This window comes from Gracilinanus agilis, chromosome 3, assembly GCF_016433145.1.
Source record: "Gracilinanus agilis isolate LMUSP501 chromosome 3, AgileGrace, whole genome shotgun sequence".
NCBI lineage: Eukaryota > Metazoa > Chordata > Mammalia > Didelphimorphia > Didelphidae > Gracilinanus > Gracilinanus agilis.
The window spans coordinates 481,250,417-481,264,375 of record NC_058132.1 but is presented as its reverse complement, the minus strand read 5'-3'; the positions used below and the strand labels follow the sequence as shown (position 1 = coordinate 481,264,375).

Sequence of the window (13,959 nt, the reverse complement as noted above, 5' to 3'; positions counted from 1 at the left end):
AGCCAGAGTATCCAAAACTTAGCTTAGACTATGTGTTAGGGTGATCTGGGTGGGGTGGGGTGGAAAGGAGGCCAGGGGAGAAAAAAACTTAAAGACAAATTTACCTGGATATATATATGGGAAAGGTAACTTAAGGAAGTTTTAAAATGGGAAAGTTTCGGTTCTCTTTGTTTAATTAAATGTTTTAAAGAACATGAAATCACCAGACTTTCTGACTCCTCAAGAATTCTTAGGCATCAATTAAAAAAATTCTAAGTTGTAAGACAGGCTTTTGTCTGCTAGAGGTGTTCTCTTTGCCTCAAGGAAGCTGCGAATTGTGCTTCTGAAAAACTCAATTTTTCATACACATTGTGATCCTGAAGCACTTAAGTAAACATTTATTTTCATTTTATTTTGTTTTGTTCTTCCCTAAGCACATCAATATTTGATTGATACTTTGGAAGTTCTCTGCATGCACAGCTATTTGATTCTGGTACTTAGGGTATTTCAGGCCTCTTGTGATTCTTCTTTTTAACTTTTTCCTAATTTTCCCCAAGAATCAAGAAAAATGGAGCATGATGTAGGCATAGTAGATCCAGAAGTAGAACTCTCTAATCTGGCAGTGAAAGTGACAGTAACTTGACCACTTTAAAACTCTTAAAGATTTGGAAGGGAATTTAGGGGCTCTTTAAGGCTTCTTAAAACAAGAACCCCTGCTGTAATATCACTGACAGCGTAAACACTTCTAATGCCAGAAAACAAACTATGTTTGGAGGCAGCCTCTTCCATTTTTTGGATCCTGTGATAGCTGGAAAAATCTCTTTATTGAACTTACATCTACCTTTCTTTGATACACATTTATCACATTTATATAGCATTTTATGGAGCAGATGGGGATAGGGGATACAGTGTTGGGTCTGGAGTCAGAAAACCTTAGCCTTCTGATTTCAAATCTGGCCTTAGGCACTTACTTGCTGTGTAACCCTGGGCAAGTCACTTCATTTTGTTGGACTCAGTTTCCTCAACTGTCAAATGATCTGGGGAAAGAAATGGCAAGCTACTTCAGTATCTTTGCCAAGAAAACCCCAAATGGGGTTACCAAGAGTCAGGTACAACTGAAAAAAAATAACTGAAAGATAAAACAAAAATAGCACTTTCTGGGTTACAAGGTACTTTCCTTACAGTTACTCTGTGATAAAGCATGAATATCTCCATTTTACAAAGAAATTGCTCAGAGAGAGTTGGTGACTTGCCCAAGGTCAGAGAGTTAGTATATGCCAGAGAACACACTTGAACCCAGGTCTTCTGCATATACGAAAGCCACTGTCTCGTTTTCCTCTCTAGAACAACAAAGAAACAAAGAATAAGTCTATTTCCTTTTTGAACGTAATTGGTCTTTAACTCACCTGGAGAAGCAAAAAGAGTACTAGAATGAGAATCAAGAAACCTGGCTTCTGGGGCAGCTGGGTAGCTCAGTGGATTGAGAGCCAGGCCTAGAGACGGGAGGTCCTAGGTTCAAATCCGGCCTCACACACTTCCCAGCTGTGTGACCCTGGGCAAGTCACTTGACCCCCATTGCCCACCCTTACCACTCTTCCACCCATGAGCCAATACACAGAAGTTAAGGGTTTGAAAAAAAAAAAAGAAAGAAACCTGGCTTCTAGTGCTAGCTCTGACACTAGCTAGCTGTGTGACCTAGTATAAATTGGTCAACTAAAATCTCTCTACTTAAAAAAAAAAAAATAGAAATAGCTGCCAAATGTAAGTTGGGATTCAGTGATTTAAAAAATGTCTTTTCCCCCCAGTCACCCTATTTATAGTCACTTCATTTAAGTTCACTATTTAACAAGAAATGTTTAGTACTTATAATAATAACTCAAAATGATGTAACATTTTAGTGTTTTGGAAGTGTACTAATTATGCTATACTACCATCTCCCATCCTCTCTCATGCCCTTTTTTAGGCTAGTTTCACAATAATATTAGGACAGTATTTTAATCTGAAGTCCTTGGTTTAATCTGAATGAGAACCTTATCAGTTTTTCTTTAACTAGAAGTTCAGAAACAATGCCTTGAACCAAAATATGTTTACATTATTTTTATTGAATGCCTAAGCACTTTCTAAAGGGAGTGGCCTAATCAGTAGTCCAGTCCGGTTCACGGATTTTCTATGAAGCTGATCAAAGAAAAGAGCAAAATTTCTCTGATTAGAATTATCTTGAATTTATTTTTAACCAAGAAAAAGAGAAAATTCTTAGAGGGAGTGGTTAAAGGGTGGAGGTTGAAGAGTCTTAGGAAAATGATTTTCCAGAGTACACCAAAAGTTATTGTTCTTTTTGATTAATGGAAATTGCTGCTTAGACTTCATCCTCTTGTTTAATATTATCAAATTTTGTGGTTTTTTTTTTTTGGTTTTGGGAATACTACAGATTGTGAAAGGAAATTGAGGTGGGGAGATTTTTCAAAGGCAGGATCTTGGTCCCTTTTGATTTTTCTAAGCAATGGTTCTTAGAACCAGATAATTAATATCTTTGGCACACTTAAAACACAATTTTTCTTCCCTAGTTTTCATAGTATCTTCATGTACTGTAAGAAAAGGAATTTCTTTTATGACATTTAGGATATCCTTTGGGTTGGATTGGAGTTTCTGATTATTAAACTGATAGAAACACTATGTCTACCTCTTTGCATTTTTTTCTTTGCCATTCCTTTGTTCAGAGGATGGGGCTGGTTGGAGAAGAAGGGTTGGACCATAGGATTCAGAGATGGAAGAAAGGCCTTAAAAATAATCTAAGGTCCCAATCTCTCATTTTACAATTTAGGAAACTTGAGGCCTGGAGAGGAGATATGGCTTGCTCAAGACTTGGGACTCATTTTCTGACTCTAAATCCTGTGTTGTTGTGGTTGTTTTTTTACTATATTCTCTTGCTTTTCTAGATTTCCAGTGATGAGCTGAAATATGAATACAGTACTCAAAGGAGGGTTCCTGATTGTCTAAGTGTAGTAGAATGTATGATTGTTTAAACTGAGCCTGTTTTGAAAAAGATGGATGAATTAAGTTTTTTTCTTTTATCTTTTGCAGGGATAAAGGCTTTCTTCCTGGAGGTTCATAAGGGTCCCAGGCCTTCCAAGTCTTGACAAGATCATAGATTAATCTAGGTCAAGAAGACTGTCACCTGCTAGAGAAGCTTGTAAAGTTTAGGCATTACCTGGTTAGGGAATGAAATAACCTTCTTCTTGTGTACCATTTAAAAAGTCATGCAGTATACACTTTCCCTTTGTGAATAAGCCATAGAAAAACCACTTTTGTTGATTTAAGTCTCTATCCAGTGGCTGGAGTAAGAAGGGAAGTAGGTGTCAGAACAAAGCAGGAAGATATTCTAGCAAGAGCAGGAAAAGGGGATCATAATTCAGGAGCAGTGAGGCAGATCTTTAAATCCAGGGAGACAGGCAAACTCTTAGGTCAGAAAGGTCTAAGAGGGTTGCTACCTCAAACTGAGAATTAGAAATCAGTGAAGAAATGTATGAAAAGAGAACATCTAGGAACAAGAAAAGATGTTATGGACTAGTTTCAAAGAGAAGTTAATACCTAAGATGCTGGAGGTTAAGGGCTAATGTCCAGGGATGCATTAAGAATCCTCTGCTCCCCCAAATCCCTAGACATTTTACACAAGAGGAAATTTAACTTGAAAAAGTCCAGTAAGTTATTAAAGGCCAAAGAGTTAGTGAATAGCCAAGCTCAAATTGGAATCCTGCTCAGGGATCCAGGCTGTTGCCCTTCTTAAAAAAAAAAAAATCAAGTTTTATCAAATCATTTCCAACCCTGCTCTCCTAGGGAGTGGTGGAAATTTCTGTTTCATTTAGGTAATGGATAAATCATTCAACTCTTCCCACCCTCAGTCCCTTCATCTGTTAAATGAGGATACTACTGGCACCATCTCACGATTTTGCTATAAGGAGGGCAATTTTATGTGTGTCTGTGTATGTTGGAAGGCTCAAGTCCAAGACTTCCAGTGGAGTCAGATATCAATTTGGATTGCTTCCTAGTGATTAGTACTGCCTTTTTAAAAAGATGATAGAATTTTTAATAGTCATTTTTTGACATTTTGCAATCCATGTTTTCTTCACCCTCTTCATTCCTCAAGAGGGCAGGTAATATGATATAGGCTGTACATATATTATCATACAATACATATTTCCACGTGCATCATGTTGTCAAAGAAGACATACTGCTTACACTAGAGAAAAATTCAAAGAGGAAATAAAGTGTAGGATAGTATGCTTCAATGCATCCAGATTTCCTATAGTTCCTTCTAGGGACCTGGATAGCCTTTTTCGTCAGGAATCTTTAGGAGTTGTCCTGGATCCTTGCATTGCTGATAAATAGTTGAATCATTCTCAGTTGATCATCATACATTATTGCTGTTACTTTGTTATATTCTTCTGGTTCTACTCCACTTTTCATCATTTCATATAAATCTTTCTAGGTTGTTTTTTTTTTTTGTGTGTGTGTGTGTGATCATCTCGTTGGCCATTTCTTATGGCACAACAATCATATACTATAACTTGTTCAGCCACTTCCCAATTGATGGACATTCCTTCAGTTTCCAGTTCTTTGCAACCACAAAAAGAGCTGCTAGAAATACTTTTGTACACACATACCTATTCCCACTGTCTTTCAGAGGAAGGCAGTTCTTAAACCAGTTCCAGATAACTGTGAATTATTGTTTTCAGTGGCAAAAGGGTACCCCTTTATTGTACAGTAGAAAGAGTATAGCATTTGAAATCAGAAAATCTGCATTTGAATCCTTATTCTGTGTGACCATGGGTAAGTCACTGAAACTCTTTGGACCTACCTCTTTTCTTGTAAAATGAGAGAGGTGAACTTGATAATGTCCCTTCTAGCTATGACTCCTGTAATCCTATAAAGAAGTTTCCATGCCTCTGAAAACAAAGCATTTAGCCAGTAAAAACTACCCCTTTCTGTTGTCTTCCACATGCTCTTATACTGGTTATTTCAATAGCATTGCTTTGTACTAGCTGGCAGGAGGGGAAAATTGGGGGCCCACTTCACAGTTGTTATTATTTCTTCAAATGTAAAACAAAGAAGTCTACACTGTACATAGCTCCAAAATGAAGAACTTTAAATGTCGATATAATGCCTGGAAAGAAGATAGCTGTCTCTCTTTGGGCCCGCAGCCACCTTAATGAAAAGGCTGTAGTTTCTGTCCTAGGAGAGTGGGTGGGAGTGACCTGATGCACTTTGGTATATAGACACGGGGCCGGGGATGGGGGTGGGAAGACAGGGAAGCAGGAGAGGGGGGGTACAGAAGAAGCTTGGAAATGATTGGCCTGAAGTCCTGCCCAGGGAAAGTTTAGCAGCAGGCATTTTATCGGTCTATTATGCAGATCTCCACCACGGCGTACTTCAAACTGTGAGCTCAGCTGAAGACCTAAAACACATGCTCCAGCACCTGGTGAATTCTGAGGCTTGGCTCAGGGAAGGGTGGGGTTTGTATATACACAGCACTAGACTTCCACACGACTGGTGGGTGCGGAAAAGTTAAATCTAGCTCCCAGAACTCAGGCTGGTGACCCCACCCCACAGCGGGCCAGCCCCAGGGCTGCCAGAGCTCAGAGATTAGGGGCCCCCAAGAGGGTTCCCCTTCCACCCCAGAGGAGATGAAAGGATAGCGGGCTCAGCAGTTGTCAAGTTCCCCCGCAGGCAGTGGGCGGAGTTCCAAGTAAAGATGGGCGGAGAGACAGGGCAAGAGGGGTGGGACGCCCGCTGCTAAACTCGCCTCCCTCTTCCAAGTTTCGCTATGTTGTTCTACAGCCTCGGTCGTCCCGATCTTCTAACTGAGGATAATCCGGCGGAGGGGAGCCCAAAGAAATGGCAACAGGGACAGCGCAGCCATCGAAGAGGTGAGAGAAAGGGAGAGACGAAGACGAGAGGGGAGAGGAAGCAGAGAGGACCACTGGAAAGTAACGCCCTCGTCATCCTGCCTCTCCATCACACCCTTCCCTCTCTGTCTCTTCCTGGTTCTCCAGCAGCAACCAGGAGCCCCCATTTAGGGTTTAGGTTTAGTCCATTATACCCTGAGGAGTGCTGGGGGCAGAGGCTGCGTGGTGGGTTGGGGTGGGGTGGGGCGGGGCGGGAAGAACAGACATGAAGAGCCGGCGGCGGCGACGCCGGCAGCATCGGAAGCTCCTGTTCTTGCTAGTTTTGTATACTCTGGTCCTGCTGCTGTTGCCCTACGTCCTGGATAATCGCAAGGCGGGCGAGGAGGCAGGCGTCCGGCGCTGTCCCAGCCTTCCAAGCAGCCTGGGCGTGTGGAGCCTGGAGGCGGCGGCTGCCGGGGAGAAGGAGGAGACTAAAACTTTGACCGGGGCTGAAGCTGGAGCCCCAGAGAGCCTCCAGAACGGGAGTTACTCTGCCCGACGGCTGCCGCCTCTGCAGCGCGAGAAGCAGCATGTCTACCTGCACGCCACTTGGCGGACAGGCTCGTCCTTCCTTGGAGAGCTTTTCAACCAACACCCGGACGTTTTCTACTTGTATGAGCCCATGTGGCACCTGTGGCAGGCGCTGTACCCGGGCGATGCAGAGAGCCTACAGGGCGCCCTGCGAGACATGCTCCGCTCGCTCTTCCGTTGCGACTTCTCGGTGCTGCGGTTGTACTCCCCGCCGGGAGACCCCGCCGCATCAGCCCCGACCTCCGCCAACCTCACCACGGCCGCCCTCTTTGGCTGGAAGACCAACAAGGTGATCTGCTCTGCTCCCCTGTGCCCCGCCGCCCCCAAACCCCGCGCCGAGGTGGGGCTCATTGACGGGGCCACCTGCGAGCGAAGCTGCCCGCCTGTGGCGCTGCGGGCGCTGGAGGCGGAGTGTCGGAAGTACCCCGTGGTGGTAATCAAAGATGTGCGCCTGCTGGACCTGGGCGTGCTCGTGCCGCTGCTGCGGGACCCTGGCCTCAACCTCAAGGTCATCCAGCTGTTCCGTGACCCGAGGGCAGTGCACAACTCCCGCCTCAAGTCCAAGCAGGCACTAGTGCGCGAGAGCATCCAGGTGTTGCGCACTCGCCAGAAGGCGGACCGTTTCCACCGCCTGCTTTTTGCCCAAGGTGTTGGGGCCCGCCCAGGGGCATCTCTATTTCGGGCCCAACCTCCGGGCCCCCGGGCGGATTTCTTCCTCAGTGGAGCCCTGGAGGTGATCTGCGAAGCGTGGCTGCGGGACTTGCTCTTCGCGGAGAGCTCTCCAGCCTGGCTACGCAGGCGATACACACGGCTGCGCTACGAGGACCTTGTACAGGAGCCCCGCACCCAGCTGGCTCGCCTGCTGCGCTTTGCGGGTTTGCGCATCCTACCGGACCTGGAGGGCTTCGCCCTCAATATGACTCGAGGTTCGGGCTACAATGCTGACCGACCCTTCCTCATTTCGGCCCGGGACGCCAGGGAGGCAGTACATGCCTGGAGAGAGAGGCTGAGTCAGGAGCAGGTGCGCCAAGTGGAAGCCTCCTGTGGCCAGGCTATGCGCCTGCTAGCCTACCCGCTTAGTGGAGAGAAAGGAGGAGGCGGCGGCTCGGAGAACTTCCCGGAAGGGAAGCCTCAGGTGGAGAAGCTGAAGAAAGAAGGGGAAGGCACTACAAAACAGCTTCCCAGGTAAAGTGTATAAAAAATCCCTAAAGTGTCCCCTTACACAGATGGAATGACTAAAGGATTTGAGTCGAAGGGAAAGTGGAGAAACAGGTGATATTCCTAAATCTCCCCTCCTACAAAACTAGATCAGGGATTACCTCATTTCGAGGCCCTACTCCCTTTGAAAATTCCATTACTTTATTTTTCAACGAACAAACTCCCCCCCCCCCCCTTCCTCCAGCCCTCCCCACCCTCATCCCACTGGAAAGGAAACAAAACCTTCATAATAAATATGCACAGTCAAGCAAAACAAATTACTACATTGTTCATGTTCAGAAACGGGTGTCTTATACTGTATTAAATCCCTCATTCCCTCTCAGGAGGTGAGTACCTTTTCCAATTACTTTTTTGTCGTCTGAAAACCTCAGATTTTTCCATGGGCCTCAGTTCTCTCATCTGTAAAATGGAGGAATTATGCATGTAACAGATCATCATCCTTCTCATTCTAAACCCTGTAATATTGGTTGCCTTAGCATTCCATCTCCCGCTGTGGGAGCTTTAATCAGCCGTGAAGTAGAAGTTTCGAAGTTTTGTTAAAGTCTGTAAAAGAAAATTCTCGTTAAGGGAGACTTCCTCTCTCCCCCCCTCCCCCCCTTCCGTTTGTAAAGCTTAAATGCCAGAGAGATTCTCTGGCTACTTTGGCTTTGTAAGTGATCTTAGGACCTGCTAACTAGCCCTCATTTAGCCCAACGTGTTGGCAAAGGGTTTGGACTTAGTTTTTGTGCGGAAGACTGATTTCAGACATTTCCCCTAATTGACAATTCAGTCAGCAGGCCAGAGAATTCTTTCTCACATATGTTGTAGAGTAGTGTAGAATACAATATTGTAAGGCTGAGGATAAGGATGAGGAAAACTAGCGGTGGGTGGAAGGAAATGACTTGTATTTCCATTCATTATTTTATATTGTAATGGAGCATACCCCAGGGACCTAAGGGCAAGCAAGACTGAGCCTTGAAAATGTCCAATGAAGTGAGTATGGGGCTGGGGCTGTTACTGATAACTGCAGTGATTTTAAAAGCCGGGAGAACTGATATTTCCCTAAACTCATCAGATGGTTTCCTCAATCAGTTTCTTGAGGGCTAAGGAAATCCGCATTCTTTCCTAACTTCCTGGTGAAGAGAGGTCCTACTTTTTTTTTTTTTCATCTAAAACAACTTCTTTTATCAGCTAATCTTTTACATAGTTGCATGATATCTTTCTAACTGTAGGGGGAATTCCATAGGTCTATGTCTCCTTGCTATACTGCCACCCTCCCCCCAGTTTTATTTAAATGTCAGTCAATATTCCAACGTTTCTTACTTTAATGTCTGCATTTATAGGACCACTAAAGTGGAGTCTGGGGATTCTGGATTCAATCCCACCTCTTCATGGGATGTACTTTTGGAACTTTGGGAAAGTCATTTAACCTGCATGGGCTTCAGTTTCCTCATCTGTAACATGAGGAAGTTGGACTAAATGGTTTCTAAGGTACCTTCAAAATATGTTTATGATCCTATGATGTCAAGGAGAGACAGGCTCTCTTAGAATCAATCTACTAGCGTTTATTGACCTCACATCTCTTTGGCATTGTGCTGAGGGTAAAGGATATATATATTTTTTAAAGGCAAAAAACAGCCCCTACTCTCATGGAGTTTAGTCTGAAGGGGGAAACAACATTCAAACCTCTATGAAAAAAACAAGATTCTGTGTGTGCTGTGTGTATGTGAAAGAGACATGAAGGGGTTATCTTGGAGGGAAGGCACTACATTTGAAGGTAACCAGAAAAGGTTTCTTGTAGAAGGTGGGACATCAGCAGAGATTTGAAGGAAGCTAAAGCCCAGGAAGTAGAGATGAGGAAGGGAAAGTGGGAAAGCCAGTGAAAATGCTTCAGATTGGGCTGCTAGATGATTTTAGAAAGCTGTAGAGTTTTGTTCTGAGAGCAGGATTTCAGAGCTGTGATGATCATTTCACTTATTCTGCATGGAATTATCCTCCTACACAGCCTTGATGAAAGTGGTTCACATTTATATGGGGTTTTACACTCTGTAGAATAACTTCCTCATAACAACCTTAAATAACAACACATCTTTCTCTGACCTCTATAGGCACAGGAATTTAAAAATAAATTACCTCAGGCCACTTAGCTAGCCTTTAAATACAATATTTATAATTAAATAACATACATTATAATTGTGATATAATTAAACTGATTAAATATATTTCATTTATAATATCAAACAATTATAAACACGGTATTTATAATTAAACAATTGACATCATTAACCTTTTAGTGCTTTTGGTTATTAAGTTTGAATTACGGAAAGGATGCCTACCTGCATTTCCACTCTGGGAGTTCCCTTTATGAATGAAATCAGAGGTTCATTCCCTGACCCACTATAACTAAACACAACTCAGGGTTGTAGAATTGAAAGAAAAATGGAAATTGTAAAAAAAGGAAAGAACAAACTTGTAACTTTGCCCTCCTTGTGTGATGGATAGTTAGAACATCTTTTTGTCCAATCTGTATATACAAGATTAGCCCCCAAAAGGATGTTATGGTTAAGATGTGATAATCAGTTCCTTTCCTTCATTAAGAAAGTGGGATGTGTTGACAACTGACTGAGGAAACCATTGGAGCTGGAGAAAAACCAGCTCAGTTTCACAAACTATTGTCAAAGAATAGACCCTCACCTACATTTGCCTTTTTTTTTTAAATCAGTCATTTTAAAGGACCACCCTTGACTTTTCTGTGATTCCCTTCCTTTAGACCCTGCCCTCTCCACATGCCAAAGATGTTTGGGCCCAAAACCTTCCAGTAGGGTTGGGATTTTTTGGTCCTAGTCTCTGATTTCATTGTTTTATGGAAATGCTGATAAGAAAACTCACCACAAATGCAGATCATCAACTATGCCTTAGAGTTTGCCTCAGACATTAAGGTTAAGAGACTTTCCTGGGGTCACACAGCTGGTTTTTGGAGCATTGGCTCTGAAGTTGGAATATGCTGGCTAAAAATCCCACCTCTGATGTTTACTAGCAGTGTGTCCTTGGAGAAATCTCTTAAGCCTCTGGATCTCAATTGCATCTTCACATGTAGGTGAAGATTTTTAGTGGAGAATTAGAGATAAAGGACACGCTTTGGGAAGAGTTTAATAGATAGGTGGGAATACAAATTTAAGAATTATCTGCATAGAAATGATAATTTAAATTTATGCGATATTTTAAATTTCCCAGAGTGCTTTTCCATAAATGATTAAATCTGAGTCTTGTACCAGATCCGGGATATAGATACCCAGGAATTATGATCTCTATTTTACAGATAAAGAAACTGAGGTTGAGAAAGGTTAAGCAGTATACCCTTGTTCATTCATCATCATAACTGTTGGAGGCAAGTTTTTTATTTATTAAAAAACCCAAACAAAACCTTTCCTTTCATCTTAGAATCAATACTGTATATTGGTTTCTGGGCAGAAGAGTGGTAAGGGCTGGGCACAGGAAGGATTTAGTGACTTGCCTGGGGTCACACAGCTAGGAATGGGGCAAGTTTTGAACCCAAGTCTTCCTTATTTTAAGTCACTTAGTTTACTATGCCATACTGTTGAAACCATGGGAGAGGATGAAGTCATCAAGGGGAAGGATGAAAATTGAGAATAAGAAGAGAATCAAGGACAGAGAAAACCACATTTACGACAGAAAGAGGAGGACCCCACAAAAAGAGGAATAGGGGAAGTAGGAAGAGAACCATGAATGTGCCGTGTCAGCAAGTCCAAGGAAAATTAAGTCCAACACAACAGTCAGCTTCTCTAAATGTCCCTGAGAAGTCAAGGACAGTAGAAAAAGGCAATCAAATAGGAACTAAAGGAAGGCAGAGGGGAAGAGTCCTGAGTGCGTCCTGCTAATTAACATACCTGTATGTTCTTGGGCAACTTACTAGGAGGAATAAGTAAATAAGTAAGATGCTCTTAATCATCAGTCTCTAGCCTTTCACAAAAGCCTTGGATGTCTATAGATTTAGATATATCTCTTCCCCTGAGAAATCCCTATCAGTAGCCCACTGAAATCAGAGATGTCTGCCTCAAACTGACAAGGGTCCTATTTTTGTTGATATTTTTAAAAGCTGTCCCAATAGACCTTTTCACCCTTTCATTAGGAAGGTAAATCCATTTCAGTAGGGGATATATTTCATTTAAAAAGATAGTGTTTAGAGGACAAACACTCTGGTTCCAGTCACTAGCAGAGGGATCCGGAAATAAACTTCTTGATGGTGGAAGGCACTTTTTTTTTTTTTTTTTTTTTAAAACAGTCTTTTAGCCCCTGCAATTCCCAACAAAGTGTTTTGGGAAACTTAATTCAAGACTAATTTCCCTAATAGAATTGTAAGCTTGTTGAGAGCAGGGACTGTTTTTCATTTTTGTTGCCTAGCATTTCATCTTGCGTAGTAGACATCTGATCAATGTTTATTGATTTAAAGTCAAATTCGATTGATACTCCTTTTTTTAAAAACCCTTAACTTCTGTGTATTGGCTCCTAGGTGGAAGAGTGGTAAGGGTGGGCAATGGGGGTCAAGTGACTTGCCCAGGGTTACACAGCTGGGAAGTGGCTGAGGCCGGGTTTGAACCTAGGACCTCCTGTCTCTAGGCCTGACTCTCACTCCACTGAGATACCCAGCTGCCCCCTCGATTGATACTCTTAAAGGAATAGATAGTCATAGTACATGTGTATTTGTGAATCTGTCGTATGAGATTTCTCATCCAACACAATTCAATGTGCCTTCATCAGTAAAGCAGTATGAGGGTATGGAAACTGTACATTAGGAAGAGGGCATGTCTGTGTATCTATAGATACATAGAAGGAATGGCTAAAAAAGTAATGAATTTTTTTCCTTGACCACACCAGATTAATCATGTCCGAAGAAATGTTGTCCCTATCAAAGGAGGTTTCTTTCATAGTCCTGTGATACTTTCATTGCTCATGGTATTTTGGGAAATCTTCTTTTAGACTTGTCTTCAGTGTCTGTCAGAGGCACCTTGGTTTGAATATTCTTCAGGATGACAAATCTTCTGCCTTTCAAAGATTAGTCTGATTGGCTTATAGAAGCAGCCCAAAGTCATTTAGACCCCAAATGGATGAATAAGCTAGGTAATACTAATTTTAATAATAAAAACAAGAAATGGAGTAAGACTTTTGTGTGTGTGTGTGTGTGTGTGTGTGTGTATGAGGCCTATAAGTCACCTCAAGGGATATGGGAATATGTATGGAATTATTTCAGAAATACATGGAGCACAAATGTTCAGTTGTCTGGGGCAAGAGTTTTGAAAAACCACACTAATTTGAAGGTGTAAGTTTGGATATGCTTATTATTTTATTTTACTTTGTTTAAACTTTTACCTTCTGTCTTGGAATCTTAGTGTTGATTCTAAGACAGAAGAGGGGTAGGTAAGGGCTGGGCAATGGGGGTTAAGTGACTTGCCTAGGGTCACACAGCAGGAATTATCTGAGGCCAGATTTGAACCCAGGTCTCCCCAATTCCAGACCTGGTACGATATCCACTTTACTACCTAGCTGGCCCTGGATAGGCTTATTCAGATAGTTCCTCATTCCTAGCTAGTTAATCCACTTGTATACATTATATATTATATGATAAATATACAGTTAGATTTTAGATGCTTACTATACTCATGTAATAGGTGACTGTACCTGAGTAGAACTAATGCTTTATTGTTCTTTCCATTGACAAAATGTTTTTGATTTTTAAAAAAATCCAGTTCTGATAAGAAATATGTCTTAACATTCATCAAGGCAAAGTGGTAGTGATGGCAAAGGTCCCCACCGTGATACTTGGGTATTTTCAATAATCAGGAAGCCAGGACACAGTGAGGAGTCAACACTACATTGAGATGGGTAGGGGTGGGATTCTTGTTATAATAGTAGCTGAGATTGACTTTCTAAAGCACAGAATCAATAGATGTGTTTCTCTTTTAACCTTAGGTAGGGCAGTTAGGAAGTCTACATCTTCTGGCTATGCCACAGGTCTGATCCCTTGCAGTGGTTTGGAGGGATGCTACAGTAAGTGGCCTGACTTTCCATTAAACAACACTCCTTGGGGCTCCTGGCATCCTCCTTTCTCTGGGAAGGAATTGTACAACCAGGAAAAACAAATGCTGCTGGTCAGGAGCAAAGCATTAAAGTAAGAAGAGCCCTGGTTGGAATGAAACAACTTCTGCCTCAGTGTTTGGACAGTGGATTGTTATTTGGAAGAAACACAGAGAAGCAGGAGGACTTTTCAGGAGCTAAACAGGAAGCACCCTAA

At 42.4% G+C, this 13,959-nt stretch overlaps 1 protein-coding gene across 1 annotated transcript in view; it reads left to right on the top strand.

Annotated features, from left to right (window-relative positions):
• The first annotated feature begins 6,147 nt into the window (after positions 1-6,147).
• Positions 6,148-13,959, top strand: part of CHST7 (carbohydrate sulfotransferase 7) — a 36,141-nt gene continuing 28,329 nt past the window's right edge. The window contains exon 1 of the mRNA XM_044667003.1: positions 6,148-7,637. Coding sequence (XP_044522938.1) covers positions 6,148-7,637 — 1,490 coding nt within the window. The remainder of the gene's footprint in view (positions 7,638-13,959) is intronic.